Raw genomic sequence first — 16,747 nt, forward strand, 5'->3', positions numbered from 1 at the left:
GCAAGTGACTATGTGATTGGTTTCCTCATTAGTAATCATATTTGACAAATCCATCTCTGAGCCTGCTCCTTAGCTCCTCTCTGAGTTAAAATATAAATAACGATACCTAGAATACTCCCAGTGAAGTGCTGCAATGGTATTTGATCTGTGCGCTTTTGGATTACTTTTATATTATTTATCATATCAAGAGTTCAGTTTTCTAAACACCAACCCTATGTATTTCTGACGTCGCTGCTAGAGATGACAACCTAGTAACTAAAGTGACGTTAGAGATGCCAACGGTAGACACATGATGTAAATCTATAATAGGTGCCCACCACTGCTAGTTTTTAGAATCGATAATGGGAAATTGACAATGGAAGAGTTGAATATCACTGTTGGGTAAATAACCAACAGTGTGTTACCCTTTTTTTAAAAAAAGGCTCCATCAGCTATTGTCGTCGTCGTCCGTAAACTCGCCGCCTCCACAGAAATCGCGCGCTTGTAGCTAGTGCAGTTGTCACCATCGGACCCATAGTCCCTTATGTGTGCCACTTCAGTTGTCACCGCCCGCACATCATTGTCGCTACTAGGTCCACCACCTCAAGATGTCAACGGGGAATTCTGCGTCGGGGAGTGCTTCCCCATCCCCCGTCTCCACCAAATGTCACGGGGGAGATTTTCTCCCCATCTCCGCCCTCGTGCGGGGAATAATCCTCGTGGAGTTCCTCGTATCCGAGTTAGTTCATACCAGTTTATGTGATGTCAACTATTCATATGTTCATGAATTCATATTAATGGTATACAAACAAAATTCCTTCTACAAAGATTCACATTTGAGACTGAGAAAAGTGAAGGATTAGGGTTTCAACTTGGCTTATATATCACAGTTATTGGACCTTCCAAGTATACGAGCCTTCAGAGTGGGGTCCCCATGGGGAGCGGGGACGGGGGCATGCATACCATCCCCAGCCCCGTGAACTTCGATGGGACAACTTTAGCCCCATTTAATTTTCCATAGGAGCAAAATCTATACCATCCCCATCTCCTAATGGGTGAATTCCCTGCGGAGAATCAGAGAACGGGTGACATCTCTACCAGCACCCCATGCGCCTCTGTGCCGCTACCATCGAGCCCATATAGCCCCTGCTTGCGCACGTTATTGCCGACATGTAGAAATCATAGTCTCGATAGTTTTTACAAAACAATGTTTTATCAAATCATATATACATATATATATATATATATATATATATATATATATATATATATATATATATATGTATATATATATATATATGTATATATATATATATATGTATATATATATATATATATATATATCCATTCGCTACTAATTACACCCATTCATGTCTTGATTCTTGTATAGACATGGTTTCTAGTTTAGATCTGATTTCTATGATTTTTGCTCTTTTCTTCAATAACTATCTTGCCGCATCAGCAAAATACTTAGATGATAATATAACTAATGTCTATAGAAACTATGGTGGTTTCTATATTAGAAGTGCCCTTAAGCCCACTATCCCAAAAAATGATATAGGAGACAACCTCTCTAATTAATAAAGACGAGCACACATCTAGTGATGGTCGGCCTCTAGAAAAATGTCTACCTCTGAAAATCATTTTACAGAGGTGTAGGTTACTGCCTTAGGATGATGACCTAAATCATTGATTAATAGAGGTAACGCCTATAAATTGATTTTTAGAGATGGACATCTTAAGATATTCGTCTCCGAAATTCATTATTAACACCGTCTCTAAAAAATCGACTTTGTTAGAGGTGTACATCATAAGATTTCGTCTGTATACATAGTTGCACCAAAAAATAATTTATAACTTTTTTACATAAACTCAGATTAAGACAAACTTTATATAGAATTATAGCACTCAAAGCATCTAGATCTATGTAGTTGAATTTTTGTATATAAAATTGTGTTTTAAGTTCACGGATTTTAAAATTTAATATTTAAAATTTTCAAACAACTTTGTATGCTGACATGGTCTATACCAAAGTTCTACTTCTCAGTACAATCTACAACATTGTAGTCGAAATTTTAAGCTCATACACTTTGAAATTAATTTATGTAATTTCTAAACAACCTTAATTTTTCTCACCTAATCTAAATTTTTTCTATTGATAAGTTTTTGATTTGAAGTTGTTTACTGTCTCAAATTTTTGTTTAAAACTTGTGTATTTTGAGATTCAAAAATTGAATTTTTTTGGTGGGTGGTGGGTACAATCTCGTATGGAGACAGACCCTATATAAATTTTATAGTGCTTGACAAGAGTTTAAACTTTGCAGTTAAATTTTTTTAAATTAGAGTTCATTAAGTAGTCAAAATATCCAATATAAGACTATAGAATATTTGTACAAATGATAGAATCAATCAAGTGATTCTGTGGTGCATTACTAAGGATTTTTTTTTTGAGATATGGTGCAGTTCTAAGGATGTGATAGTGCTAAACTGTAGGTTGCGGGTTTGAGTTAATTTATTATTGGTTTTTTTTTAGGAAAAAAACATTAATGGAGGCGGGCTGCGAAGGTGCACGCTCCCGTCGCGGCGGACGGTGAACGGGCGGAGTGGGCTGGGCTGGCTAGTTGGGCTAAAGCCTGCTCGCATATTCTTCTCTCGTTTACCTATAGTTCCCCCCTGTACTCTCTCGCGGCCTTGTTTCCTGGCGGTGACGGCTGGTCTTCGCTTGGTCCTTCGCCGGCGACGAGCGTCCATCTGGTACGCCTCTTCCTTCCTCTCCGCTTCCCGGTGCTGTTTGGTTCGTAATCCATCGCAGCGGGATCGGTTACAGGCCCGTGGGATGCCGATACCGATCCTCCTCCGCTCCTCTCCTCTCGGCTCCGCAATCTGTGCTCGCAGCCTCTCTTGTGCACGAGGTCGCACTGCCACGCGACGCCAGGAACCTCCACCAGCCGGCGACTCCAGACTCCAGTAGCTAGCGCCGCATCCTCATCCTTACCGGTGAGGGCCACCCCTCCCCCCTTCTCGACCCCAATCTTTTCTGAAAAACCCTAACCTTGGGTGTCGCTGTCCGTGTTCTTGATTTTGGTCTGATTTCCAGTGAAAAAAACAAGCTTAGTGGATTGCGAGAGGGCCTCGGGGAGTAGGCGACCTTACATCAGTTGGATCGGATAGGATCAAATCAGGTTAAGGTGCGTTACCATTGTTCCCAGCCAAACAAAAGCTGTTTTCCATACAGTGTAACAGTTAGCACCGCAACTGATTTATACAACGTTGGCTTTGCCACCATTGAACCAAACAGCACCTTATCGCATCCCTTCATGGTCTGCTAAACCAAGCCCTAGAGTAAGCTATTTGTGTCCAGGTCATTTACATGCACATAATATGTATTGGGGGGGGGGGGGGGGGGGTTCTTTTTTTTTTGCAAGAAAATTATCGCATGTATATATTTAAGCACATATCCTATACCAGATCCGTCAGCTCCTGTCTTCTAGTTGAGAGAATAAGGGGGAACAGACTTTTGCCCTGGTCGGGAATTTGGGTGCTAATTTTGTTGTACTGATTTTCAGGGGTCGACTGAACTGAGCAGGCAGTTGCAAGAGCCATTATGGTAATATTTCCTCTTGTATGTACTGATGATTTGTTTCTTGCTAGAGCTGTGCCAGAGGTCTATTGATGCACTTTTCTTCTTTTGCAGTTGTTCTTCTCCTACTTCAAGGAGCTCGTGGGGAAGGAGGTCACAGTGGAGCTCAAGAATGACCTGGCAATACGTGGGACGCTCCACTCTGTTGACCAATACCTCAACATCAAGCTTGAGAACACCCGTGTTGTCGATCAGGACAAGTATCCCCACATGGTATGCCTGTTGTTGTGTCTTTTTTTTTTGTGTCAAATTGTTATGCTAGCACAGTATTCATGCCCTTCATCTTAATCCTATCGGTTAGAATTTGTAGGTTACTATATTGTTGCTCCTTCCTTGGTTGTTTAATGTTCATCCTTGTTTGATATCGACTTGGTGGGAAACTGCAGGGGAAGGCCATAGTAGTAGCCGTTACTCTCCTTTTCTAACATCTTTGAGTGTGGTGGAAGGTTCCTATTTCTACAAACTAGCTAATGCCCCGTGGGCAAAAAAGAAAATAAGAAAATGGTTCAGTACTAAGGCCCATCCATAGAGCTAATAGTTAGCTGCTATTAAATAGCTTTTTTTTTTAATCCAAACGGGTCCAGGTAATAGGCTAGCTAATTGTTAACTGAATACCAACTAACAACTGTCTCACTGGTTGGACCAAACCAACTAACAGCAGAATGGCAGCTCATGACTCCAAACAGGGCTTAACACAACTGCTACCATGCTTTGAATTAAATGATCTAGTTCACATGCATTGCAAAGTGAGCCATAGAAAATGTCAATGCTTTGCTCTGGTTGAAGAGACCTCATGATGCCAAAATCAAGATGCAAGGATTAATGTTAATGTGCGGCTTGATGTCTTTCATGCAATTTTTTTAAGAAAAAAAAAATCAGATCCAACAAGATTAACCCAATTATATTCTACTCATTTTTGGAATTGTTCTTGTTGGAATAACTAATTATAATTGTGTCCACCACCGAGATTTGTTCTTGTTGGAATTAGTAATTAATTGTGTCCATCACCAAGATATGAAACATCAGCCTTTTACTTTTCAGTTAAAAAAAATGAGAAAAGGGAAATTTCCTCCTGATTTTGATTTAGAGTTGAGTGTTACAAATAAAGCTAAACAGTCTTGTGAGGCATACCTAAAGAGTTGCCCTTATCGATTATCAACAAATAACTACCTATCAGTCCATCATTATACAAGCTGATCAGTAATATCATGCTAAATCAAAGGAAATAATGCAGTGAGAGAAACAATGCCATGCTGCAGGAATTCATGATTGCAGCTCTCATTTTGCTTTTCGTCTAGGATATAAAAGCGGCTGACGGAGTTATTAGATCCTTCCACTACTACATGGCTCCAGGGATACCGATTTCAACTGAGATTGCTCAATCTGATGGTTCAAAAACAAATACACTTTAGTAGTTATCAATGTTTTGGTAAACATTAGCTTGCAATTTAGAGAGCTAGACGGCATATGAACGCAGTTTGTTACCCTTAAGGGCATGTGCTCCCACATTCTACACCACTGGATTCGCATTGAAAAGTGTGCAAACACACATCTCAATGCACACACATCTCAATACATATTCGCATTGAGATGTGTGTTTGCACACTTCTCAATACAAATCCAGTGGTAAGAGAGAGTGGGAGCACATGCTCTCAAGGGCAAAAATAACTTTACCGACGGCATATCCAGTGAATATGCTAACGTAACTATGTATTGGGATACATGCACAGGTAAAGATTCATGTGTCAAAAGGTAAAGAAAACAATTACTCTTGCTAGCACATATTATACAATTTTCTTCACTTCACTCAAAATAATAATCATTCCTTTGGAAAATAAGACACCAATGCTAGTTCATACTTTGGAGATGTGATAAAACCATGATGTCTTTTTGCACAATCTTGAAATACTGAGCACTCTAGTTGTGCATGACAACCTACCTTCCAGAACAAACATATTGACTGATAGTGCAAACAAAATATGTATGAAGTGAAATTCACATATAACATGCAAATACAGAAATATTTATTTTGCAAAGCTGAGAGTCCTCTTACGAAGAGTCATTTTCCCACTACTTTTCATGCCATGTTTTTTTCCACCCACGACATTTGATATCCAATGTTGTCAGCATGTGCTCCTGCAACCAGGTCCTTCTAATCCCTTCAATTTTTCAGAAGTACCAAGACAGCGAACAGCGTCACATGCTAGCAACCAGCCAATGTTCCTAAAAAAACAAAGAGTTCACATATTATGCAACTCCCCCGAGCAAATATAGAAATTCCAACATATTGCACAACTGCAATTTTATTTTAATTGACCAACATCAAAATAGTCTATGCTCCATTGGTAAGTAAGAAAATATGTTAACTTATGATATGCTCAACTGGTAAGTAGGAAAATTGTACCAAGCTTCAATTGTTCAGCACATCCAAAATCAAAGCAAATTTATAGATAGTTTCTTCCTTTTCAATATTTCACTAACAACATAAGTTATACATTCGATCAAAAAGTAGCTTGCATAGCAAGAGAAGGTAACTTGCCCAGTGCCTTTTAGATAGAGATTCATCAAGAATATGTTGGAGGGGAAAATGATTTGTACTGTCCTTGAGTTAACAAGAATATGACAGAAGCAGTGGCCTCGATGGAGGCGGCACCTCGGTTGCCACCCCACTGTGCCCTCCACTTCCTCCAATGGACTGCTCATTGGGGCCTTGCTAACTCATAAACATCATCGTCACTCCTGCCACCTTCTCTGCCAGTGCCAATCACCCCCAACACTGTCCTTCTAACCAGCTAAACAAATAACTCTTTATTAGTAGTCACACAATGATATATTTATCTCTATTTGAAATATTATATTTTCTTTGAATGTGCTTTGTCAAAGTTTGACTTTGTAAACTGTGTCTATGTCCTAAGTGATTTGCATTTGAAATATTATGAGAACAATGGTGATGTGGGTTGCTGCTCAATCGGCTTGTAGCTACTACTTTCTAGACACTGTAAAGTTGATATATGTGCTGGATTCTCCTTTTGACCCACTGTGTGGGACCTTCCACCCAAAATCCAAAAACTTTTCAAGATTTCTAGTTACATCGAATCCTGCGGCACATGCATAGAACATTAAATATAGATAAAAAAACATATTTAATTGCACAGTTTGTAATTTGCGAGACAAATCTTTCAATCCTAGTTAGTCCAGATTTGGATAATAATTGTTAAATACAAACGAAAGTGCTACAGTGTTCAAATCCAAAAGGATTTTGGATCTAAACAAGGCCTTAGCCTTTTGTTTGGGCTACTGAAGTTGATTGGATTATATTTCTGCAGGTGGGTGTTTGTTGGGAACAATACTGTTTTGTCATAAACACATACTAGTATGTAGTATCGCTGAAGTGTGGTTTTCATACGTACAAGATGCTTGAAGTATTCTCAAAGCAAAGCAATCTCCTGTACCATATTCTGTGGGCAGGCATTTAAGAATGCTTACACTAGTGCTGCATCCTTTTGTGAGTACGCTATTGGTAGCATCCATTGTATTTGTTTTCTATACAAGGGAAAAAGTAGGCGCACTAACCAAACTGTAGCAAGCAATGGTGAATTATTGATGTTGAACATGCTGTTAACGCTCAAACCAATTTCCTTTGGCAGCTATCAGTGAGGAACTGCTTCATCAGAGGCTCGGTGGTGCGGTACGTGATGCTCCCACAGGACGGTGTGGATATCGACATCCTCCATGACGCCACCAGGAGGGAGGCGCGCGGAGGCTGATCGGCCCCGCCTGACCAGCGCTCACCACTCACCAGCTGCTTCCCTGGGACCCTGATCTGATCTGATTGTACGGAACATGCATGCATGGTGGTGTTGTAGACACAGTGCTGAGTGGCCGAACACCCCAACTTATTTTATCCACTAGTTATAGTTCCCTGGTACAGTGATACTTGTCGTGACAGACATTCCACAGGTTGGGTGACCTATAAGAAAATTTTTGATATTTAACCCTCGATGACAGACATTCCCTTCGTGCAATGACTGACCCATTGTCGAGGCTCGGGATGGAGACATTCCCTTCGTGCAATGACTGACCCATTGTCTGAGGCTCGGGATGGAGTAATATCTTGTTTTTTGTCCAAAAAAAAAACTTATCTTGTTTCGCTCCGCCTGCAAGTCATTCCGCAATGTTTTTCTCTCACAACAAGTCATTCCGCAATGTTTTTCTCTCACAACAAATTAGCCAATAGTATTTTTTATCATGCTTATCAGCCAAACAAACAAGGTGTAGTCGTGGCTGCCGCGTTCTTGACAGCCAAGAGGACGAGAGCAAGGGGGTCAGCAGAAGCGGGCCTTCGGTAGAAGGTCGAGATGGAGGAGGGTGATGAGCACGAGCTAGAGGTGCATGGTGGGGGAGAACTCGAAGAGTGGGCGGAAGTGAGGATCTAGACACTACTACAATAAACTTAATTGAGGCAGACAAAATTGATTTTCAAAGGCAAGCACACAAAACGCCTCGGATGAAAGGTCGTGGCTAATGAGGCGGCCTTTACCAAGGCCGGTTTAGTGCCCGCCTTGATAAATTGAATAAAAAACAAAAAAAAGGCAAGCGAGCCCGTCCATAGGCCCGCCAAGCTCATCCACGCCACCAGATTTCGCTAGCCGATTCTGCCGCCGTCGAATCCACGCCGCTCTGCACCGGGAGCGCCGCGCGGGGAGGTGGCTGCCAGATCCACCGCCCGGGAGGAGATCGGGGTTGGATCCGCCGCCAGGTAGGAAGTGGATCGAGGCTGGATCCGCCTCCCCACGCACGCCGCCGAGCAAGATGACCCAAGCTCACCGCTTTGTTGGAGTCATGCTGCCATGATGCAAGAGAGGAGGGGCGCTACCATGGTGGATGGAGGCAAAGGGATGAGGGAGAGGGAGGGAGGAGGGAGCTCGCTGGATCCTCACGGGGGAGGAGCACCTGCTGTTAGATCTGCTACTGGGAAAAGAGCAACAGCTGTTGTTGCACAAATCCACGTGCCCATGACCGACATGAGCACACCCTGCGCCGTTGGGGCCTCCAAGTGCGCAGGGAGAGGGTGGGGAACGCTGTTGCAGTGAAGACGGCGGGGGAGAGCGCCGCCGCGCTAGGAGAGCGAGGGGGGAGAAGGCTACTGCGCTCCGGAAGAGGTGCGTCGCCTGCGCGCTGCGCGCGGAGAGGAGGGGGAGACCGCAGGGAGAGGAAGGGGCACCACCTGCGCACCGCTAGCTCGGGAGAGGAGTGGGGCAACCACTGTGAGGGAAAGGCGCTCGTGAGTGGAGGCGCGGAGGGGGGAGGCAAATGACTAGAGAGTGAGAAACCATAAGTCCTACTTATATATGGAGACAGTGGTGAGCTGATGTGGGCTCATGGGCTGAGCTTGATTTACTGAGGCGGTTATTTCATAGTACCCACCTCAGTTAATGATTTACTAAGGAGGTTATTTTACAACGCCCACCTCGGTTAATATGTATTAACCGTGACGGGTGTTTTTAGAATACCCGCCTCGGTTAATCAATTTTTGCTAGGTGGTTTTTATAACCGCCTCGGAGGGTGTTTTTAAAAGGTCGCGATAAATATTTTTTGTAGTAGTGAGAGACCACATCTGTCCGCGATAGAAGTCCTATCTGATGGCGTGCTGCGTCCAGTGATGGCGGGAGTCATCACGATCGTGAAGAAAAAACACATGGAACCGAGCAATTGTGTAGGGGTAATTTGGTCTTTTCCCATGGCTCGAGTAGTGAGAAGCGAATATTGAGCTTATAAAATGAGAGAAACATCTAAAAAATCACATGGGTCAAATTACTAAAGACATGTGAATTAGATGTTAGAGGACAGCGTATTGAGGGTTGAAAATTGAAATTTCTCGTAATGTCAGATGTCATGGCCCTGCATGTTTCTTGTGGGTTGCTGTGTCAGTAATGTTGTTTGATCAAAGGCACCCCACTGATTAAGCTGTGGTGTTCCGCCCTTCTAGCCATGTTTTCCCTGAGACATACTATATATTTTATCATGCCTTGCAAAAAGCATTGTTAATTGACCCGTTGGAGATAAGTGATGCTAGAGTTGAATGTATGGGTGAGTGTATCCTGACCGCTGAAGTTAAAACGATGGCAAAGGTCCATGCTGGAATGGATGTAAACTTTAATGGAATGTACGGTACACAAAGGCAAATGGGATTAAAGGTGGGTTTAAAGGCAGAGCGTGTTAGGGTCACCGGTGCGTCTAACTTCTGAGAGGATGATCTTAAGACTAGGTCGCATACAAGATATGAAGATTCTGCTTTATATCATTATTGGACATATGTTTTCTAACTCGTATGGATATAGATGGTGAGTCCACACGAACATGATAGAGAAGGATGCGAGAATATTGTGATTTTGTAAGTAAAAAAGATGGATGAAATAATTATTATGCTATTTAATAAAGTATAGATACAAGTTAGATATAAAATTCTAGATATAAATTAGATATATTATATACTACTATCTATATAAATAGACATTCCCTCCAATCCAAAATAAATAATGTTTTTGCCTTTAGATTTTACGTTTGATCATTTGTATTATTTAACTTTTTATAAAAATAAATAAATAAATATGTTATTATTAAAATATTTAATTCGTCATAAAATAGATGTCATTCTCACTTTCCGAGAAGTTAATTTTTTAAATTTGATCAGTTATATATTAAATAATATTAATATTTATAATACATAATTAATATCATTAGATAGATTGTTGAATATACTTTCATAATAAAATTATTTGGAGATATAAATATTGCACGTGCTTTCAATAAATCTAGTTAAAGTTAAAAAAATGACCGATAGACATCCCATAACGTCATCTATTTTTAGACGAAGGAAGTATCTCTAATATTAAAATAAGACATAACAAAAAAATATTTATACAAAAAAATTAAATAACATGGGCAATCAAATAAGATATTTGAAAAGTAACAAATGTCATACATTTTGGGACATAGAGAGTATATATAATATAAAATATCAATATACTCTCTCAATTCTAAATTATAAGATATTCTAAGAATCTTGGAGTGTCAAAGTATCTACCAAAATTTATATGATAACATAATAACATTTATTTTATTAATTATATTTTCATAGTATAACTATTTAATATCATAGTAAATATTTATAATTCTATCTATATTTTGGTTAAATTTGAAATGTTTTGACTCTCCAATATGTTAAAATGCCTTATAATTTGGAATGAAGGGAGTAAATTAGAAGACTGCTTTGCTTTGAGATATGTGCTCGGAAATCGGTCGGCACCCGGCAGTTCGATTTTCTCTGAGAAGCGTCTCCGTCACGAGCGTTTTGCAATTCATCCCCAAAGTTCGCCGGTGTTCGGGATGCCGCCCCCCTCCTCCGCGGAACGCCTCGCCGCCCACTGGGTCGCTGATGCCCTCGCTGCCGATGAGGCCATCGATTTCTCCGTAATAAAGAGTAAGCTACAAGCCTCGATCGCGTGTGTCGCGCGTTCGGTTCTCCTTCACTCCTTCGTTCTCTCACCTAGGGTTCCTGATGCTCCGCCAGCGCTGGTGGATCTCTCGCCTGAGTACCTCATCGGCGCCCCAGATTCCGTGCGGGAGCGGGTGGCGCTCCGGGGCCTCGAGAAGCATGGAACCTTCGCCGACGCCGCCGAAGGTGCTGCTGCAGTGGCGCCACCTCCGTCGAAGATTTTTAGGGTTGACGCCGTCCGCTCTTGCGAGGACTTGCTGGTTGAGCTCACCGAGCAGGTATTTAGAGCCTATGCAACCATGTGCATTTTCGATGTGGGTGTTTCTGACTTCTGATTTGTCTATCCATTTTATTACGTGAAGAGCTTGCATTTCTGTTAATGTTGATTATTTTACCCCGTCACTTTTGGAACAATTCGAAGGAAGCTATATAGTTATTTGTTGTAGCCACTTGGTTTCTGTTTCAGTTGAAACTGTCCTGGTTTAGTTGTCAATTGTGATTGGTAGAAACTTTGTGCTAGGGCAGGGAAATTCACTAAAACTGTGAAGCCTGTGTTTAGTGAGGATAAACGAATGTACAGATATCATTTTTGTTTTGAAAACTTAATAATCTGGACAGTGTATCTGTTCACAAGCTATTCTTGTTGACCAATGTCATCTGTCACAATGGGTTGAAAGAAAAACAATTGGAATAGATCTGTAGCATTTTCATTCCATGATAGAAACTGAAATTATCCATTTTCATCTAAACTGATTCAAAGATTATCTTCAACAAGTAACTGAATATGTAATTTTTATTGATGATTCAAGAGTGATCATATGATGTGTAATCATTTTTTGATTTGTTCGTCATTATGATATTCAAATTGTGGAGTGTACTTCATCAAAAGTGCGGGTTCGATCTAAAATTGTGGAGTGTACTTCATCAAAGTTTGCCGATGCCCATCTTGCAGCTCTCGCTGCCATCTTTGGATGTAAAGCTGATGACAGCGTGTAAGTTCATTCAGCAGAGTTGTTGGCTGGTCTTATGGACAGCCGTGTATTGGTCGGGTCTTTCATTTTATTTTGTCTCCATGACATGGTCGTTTAGTCCTATATAGCAGAGGTGCTGTTAGTGGTTGTTTGTAGTGATTGGTGGCGCGTCTTTAGCTAATCCCCTGCTGGGCATGCATGTGCTGGGTTTGGGAGAAGGCATTCTGCATCTATCCCTTGTATTATTCACCTTTTTCTTCTTAATTAGTGAAATGACACAGCACTCATGCATAGTTCGAGAAAAAAATACATGATTCCGATTTTTAAAAAGAATTACTGCATTGCTTTACCAGGAAATTGTTTAAGTGCTCTGTTTAGTGCCTAAAGATAAGGATATCATCTTATTTGTAATTCATCGCATAAGAAGTCATGTATACCTACCGTGGAGATTTTACATGTATGTGGCTACCGGCTACTGCTTATTGGTGCTTCTTTGTGATTCAAGTGTAGCTTGTCTTGTCATTTGTGAAACAATCTTCAAGCGTTTTTTAATTTTGTTTATTGTCTTCCAAAACTACGTCATTTTGCAATTTGGTTGTCATTAAGTCATTCCCAGTTTCCAGATTCAAGGTATATGTTACTTAGAGTGTAAAATTTGCAGGTTGGAAGCTCTGGAATTCGGGATATAATTATGCCTTTTAGACAAGATATTCAAAACTTTATTTGTATCAAGAAACCTACACTACCAGAGTCTTCTTTGGAATTGGTAAGTTGCAAAGGTATTTTTAAAATGAAAAATTGGAGGTCTCCCCAAAATACTACCAACCTGTTGTTTTACATGCAGCTTAGAGAAGTGGACCCAGAGATCCAATCTATGGCTGCATCATCATCAGTGGAGCAGAATGGTATCAAGAAACACGACAATCATCAGTCCTTATGCAATGTCCACCATCTTAACTCCAATATTGATACACCTAGGCCCACTATTGCCAGTACTGAGCTTCAGCCTGGGAATTTAACAAATTTAGTCAACAACCTTGAAAAAGGTAATTTCAAGCAGTGTCCAGTCGAATCAACTGTTGATCTTGATAAGCCACTTGAAACAGACAGAAGGTTCTACAATCAAGCACGGGAATATGCTATAAATGCTGCTACTGTTGGCACAAGGGCTTCAGAAAAGGATCCTTCTAATGTGAACAGTAACATGTCAGGTTCTTCTACTAGCTGCAATACGACTTTGCAGGGAAACATTGCAGAACCCTTATCAAAGAAGAGTATGGTAGATGAAACCACTGTGGTTCAAGCACAACCTTGTAAAGGAAAATCACCAAATCCACCAGATTATAATAATGTGATAAAGAGACCAAATGATGATAGCATCAGTTATCAATCATTGAAGGATCCCAGATATGAAAGCAAAACCTTGCAGGCTACGATGACTCCATCTTTTGACAAAAGCAATGATGTTTTACCAATCAATACATCTGAAGCAAGCGATTTTCCTGAGCCTATTGGTACAGAGGATACAACAATGGTTCAACAGCTGAATAGCTGCAAAACTCACCTCAATCATTTGCAGCATGACAGTGGTCTGAAGGTAAACCAAGATCTAGATGGCACTGCCAGCATTCAGCCTGTTGAAAAGTATTCCATTCATGAGGAATCAATTCTGCGAGCTACTAGCGTTATACCCTCTGTAAGCTGCAATGGTGCTATGCAAGAAGACAAATCTAAAAGCAATTTTGCATCAGGCAATACTACTGAGCATCCTGCAATTTTTGAAAAGCAGAAATGTGACAAGTCTCAACTGCAAGTTAGTTGTGCTGACAAAAGCAAACACGCTCTGCACGATGATGCCACCATGTTGGGAAAGAACAAGGACGTCTGTGGTGGTCTGAATGTGCAGGGTGCTCCAGAGTCTCATAGCCGCAATCTAACCTTGCATGATAAGATTTCAGAAGCCCACTGTTTATCTGATCAGAACATTGGAAAGAGCACAAATGACATCCAGAAACGTAGTTGCAATATATCTATTTCAATCTCTTGTCAGGATAGATACAGAAAAACAGCAAAACAAGATTCAAACAAGCAAACCATTGGGAAAACTGTGGCAGAAACATCACATGCCCATTCCTCAGATGATAGTATCAGTGGATTTGCTGCTGCTTGTCTGCTGTCAATGAGTGGTGAAATTCCACTATGCAGCCAGGATCAAGAAGCCAATGATTCCCACAGGGTCTCACCAGAACAAGATTTATGCATAAAATGTGGAAAAGGTGGCCACCTGCTTCAATGTAGCAGCTGCTTGTTATCTGCTCATGACAGCTGTTTTGGTTCATCATTGACATTTGAAGACCCTAGACAGTTACATTGCCCAGTATGCATCTATGCTAAAGCCACTGAAGAATACAAAAAAACAAAGAAAACATATATTGAAGCTAGGAAGAGCCTAGCTGCTTTCCTTGGTGCAGAGCAATTGCTCAAGCAACATGAGCAGCAAACTAGACCGCTTCCAAGAGCCGTCTACAGCGAGGGCCAATTGAATGGACATAGTAACTCATCAGAAAAGCAAACTAGCGTCAGTGAAACCACAATTGATGACCTTGCTCATCAGGGTGAAGAGTCTAATCGGCAGCGGAAGAAACAGAAAATAGATGTTACAAGTGATGTTTGTAATGAGGTAGTCATTGAAAAGGCATCTTCTGTTGGGAATTCTGATGTGGCACCCATGAATGCTTCTGTACTCCAGAACAAAAGCAATCAACTTCAGGATGCTGAACAAGACCATGCGGAAAACACAGAGGCTCATGAGGGAAGTTCATCCCAGAACAGATGCAGTCCTGCTGCAAATCCAGAAATTGAGACTGACAAAGAGGATGGCCCCACACATTCTCATCACCAGTCTAAAGACACTGATGAAATAGAATTTACATCTTCAAGTGACTCTGGCAAGCCATTATCACCCCCTTGGCGTACTACTAAGCATCACAGAGCAAGACTACAAGAGAGGGAAGCAACAGTATCAAGTAATTCTACAAAAGCGTTTGGGCAGAAGGATCAACACGAGCCTTTACCATCAAGGAAACGGAAATATGCATACCCACCCAAGCGTTAGTAAGTGTTTGAATGATGCCACTTCTTTCCCTACTTGTATGCACATTTACTGCAGTTTGCATAATGCAAAAGGTTCTTATTTTTTTCAAGAACGACTCTAATAAGCTTAAAACCAAATGACATTAAGCTCACTGATTTAGATGTGCGATAAATAAACCCCTTGTAGATAAGGCTCAGCCATGGGCGTTTGCTTAAACCATTTCCACAGTTCCACTATTTGGCACTCTGAGTTTAGCCTCCTTGAATGGCATGAATAACATGCTACTGCTCCACTTTTAGATTGCTTCAACTTGAATGTCTTAAAATGTTTCTGATATGACATTATACAATGTCATCATAAATTCATAATGATATGATGGAGTCATTTTTATTCTTCGTGAGTGATTTCACATTCGTGTAACTATCTACATGAGTTATTATGAATCGACTCTTCACACTAATGGAGTAAATGAGGAGTTTTTGTGAGTTCACCAATCATTTGGTGAAACTTTGTTTAGGCTACTGAAATTAGGTTGCATATGGGGATGATATAGGCATATAGCCAATGCATTTTTGTTCACTTAGTACTTATGGAGTGATGAATCAGCACATCTGCTGCCCTCTGTTGGGTGTCAATAATTGCTTAATAAAAGTATTGAAAAATGACACCTTTAGGACAGATTTATTGTCATTTTTGAGTGATCTGTTTATATTATGATGAAAAGTATGTATATGAAAATGTACCATTTTACTTGTGTCAAAAAAAAATACACCATTTTAGTGTGTACTTTCTCCCAATAACTGAGCATGTCCATGTGGCAGTTCCAATGCAACTGGAAGGCGATCCAGGCTTTGTTGGACAGTCAAGGAAGAAGCAGCTCTAAGGGTAATAATGATTCTTTTGTTGTGGGTTTGTATTTGATTTGCTCGCTCATACTAGATATTTACTTTTCATTGTGCTGATCCAGGAAGCAATGAAAATATTCACCCCAAGGGACAACGAGCCTATTCCGTGGATTCAGATACTGGAACACGGCAGAGACGTATTTGACGAGACACGCCTCCCAAGTGATCTGAGGGTCAAGTGGAGGAACATGAAAAATAGAGGAGACGTGTGACGCTGACAGTTTCCTCACCTCATTGAATATCCTCATGTAAGAATGTTTGTGCTATATTCTCGCCAAGTAGGGACCAGAAAGTTTTCGTCGTCCCCAGTTGATTTTCATGCATGCTAGTCGATGATATATTTTGTTTCGGATCATTAGGAAACTAAGAATTCTGGGAAGCTCGTCGGACTGTCATCCGAGCAACATCAGACAGTTGACTTTTTCCAGTCTTTTGTGCTATTTTGATCTAGTGGTATCGTTTTTTTTCTATAACTTAGAAATATTTCCGTGATCGCTGCCAGTTAAGCATGGCGGGTTTTAGTGCGCAACCAGCATGCTCTTACTCAGCAGGAAACAACGGATAACGGTGCCATCGTTGTGGACGATGATGTGTGCCTTCGACGTTAGGCCATCTGACAGTCTAAAATTTACGATGGAGAAAGGAAAATACTTTCTCCAC

General features: G+C 40.9%; 2 protein-coding genes across 5 annotated transcripts; both read left to right on the top strand.

Annotated features, from left to right (window-relative positions):
- LOC110435111 (sm-like protein LSM2) lies at positions 2,618 to 7,644 on the top strand. 3 transcript variants are annotated; one of them, XM_021460474.1, is made up of 6 exons: positions 2,622 to 2,733; positions 2,807 to 2,976; positions 3,077 to 3,167; positions 3,546 to 3,586; positions 3,674 to 3,832; positions 7,267 to 7,644. In XM_021460474.1, exons 4-6 carry the CDS (start codon positions 3,584 to 3,586, stop codon positions 7,384 to 7,386), a joined length of 282 nt encoding a protein of 93 aa, XP_021316149.1. In that variant the 5' UTR covers positions 2,622 to 2,733; positions 2,807 to 2,976; positions 3,077 to 3,167; positions 3,546 to 3,583; the 3' UTR covers positions 7,387 to 7,644. The 3 variants fall into 3 exon arrangements, with proteins under 3 accessions (XP_021316150.1, XP_021316149.1, XP_021316151.1); XM_021460476.1 differs by lacking the exon at positions 3,077 to 3,167; XM_021460475.1 differs by lacking the exons at positions 2,807 to 2,976; positions 3,077 to 3,167 and having other exon boundaries at positions 2,618 to 2,733.
- Positions 10,942 to 16,551, top strand: LOC8056090. Of its 2 annotated transcripts, XM_002452109.2 has the most exons (6): positions 10,942 to 11,102; positions 11,193 to 11,395; positions 12,750 to 12,854; positions 12,933 to 15,202; positions 16,004 to 16,067; positions 16,150 to 16,551. In XM_002452109.2, exons 1-6 carry the CDS (start codon positions 11,009 to 11,011, stop codon positions 16,297 to 16,299), a joined length of 2,886 nt encoding a protein of 961 aa, XP_002452154.1. In that variant the 5' UTR covers positions 10,942 to 11,008; the 3' UTR covers positions 16,300 to 16,551. The 2 variants fall into 2 exon arrangements, with proteins under 2 accessions (XP_002452154.1, XP_021315462.1); XM_021459787.1 differs by lacking the exons at positions 10,942 to 11,102; positions 11,193 to 11,395 and adding an exon at positions 11,421 to 12,109.

This window comes from Sorghum bicolor, chromosome 4 (genome assembly GCF_000003195.3).
Source record: "Sorghum bicolor cultivar BTx623 chromosome 4, Sorghum_bicolor_NCBIv3, whole genome shotgun sequence".
Lineage (NCBI taxonomy): Eukaryota > Viridiplantae > Streptophyta > Magnoliopsida > Poales > Poaceae > Sorghum > Sorghum bicolor.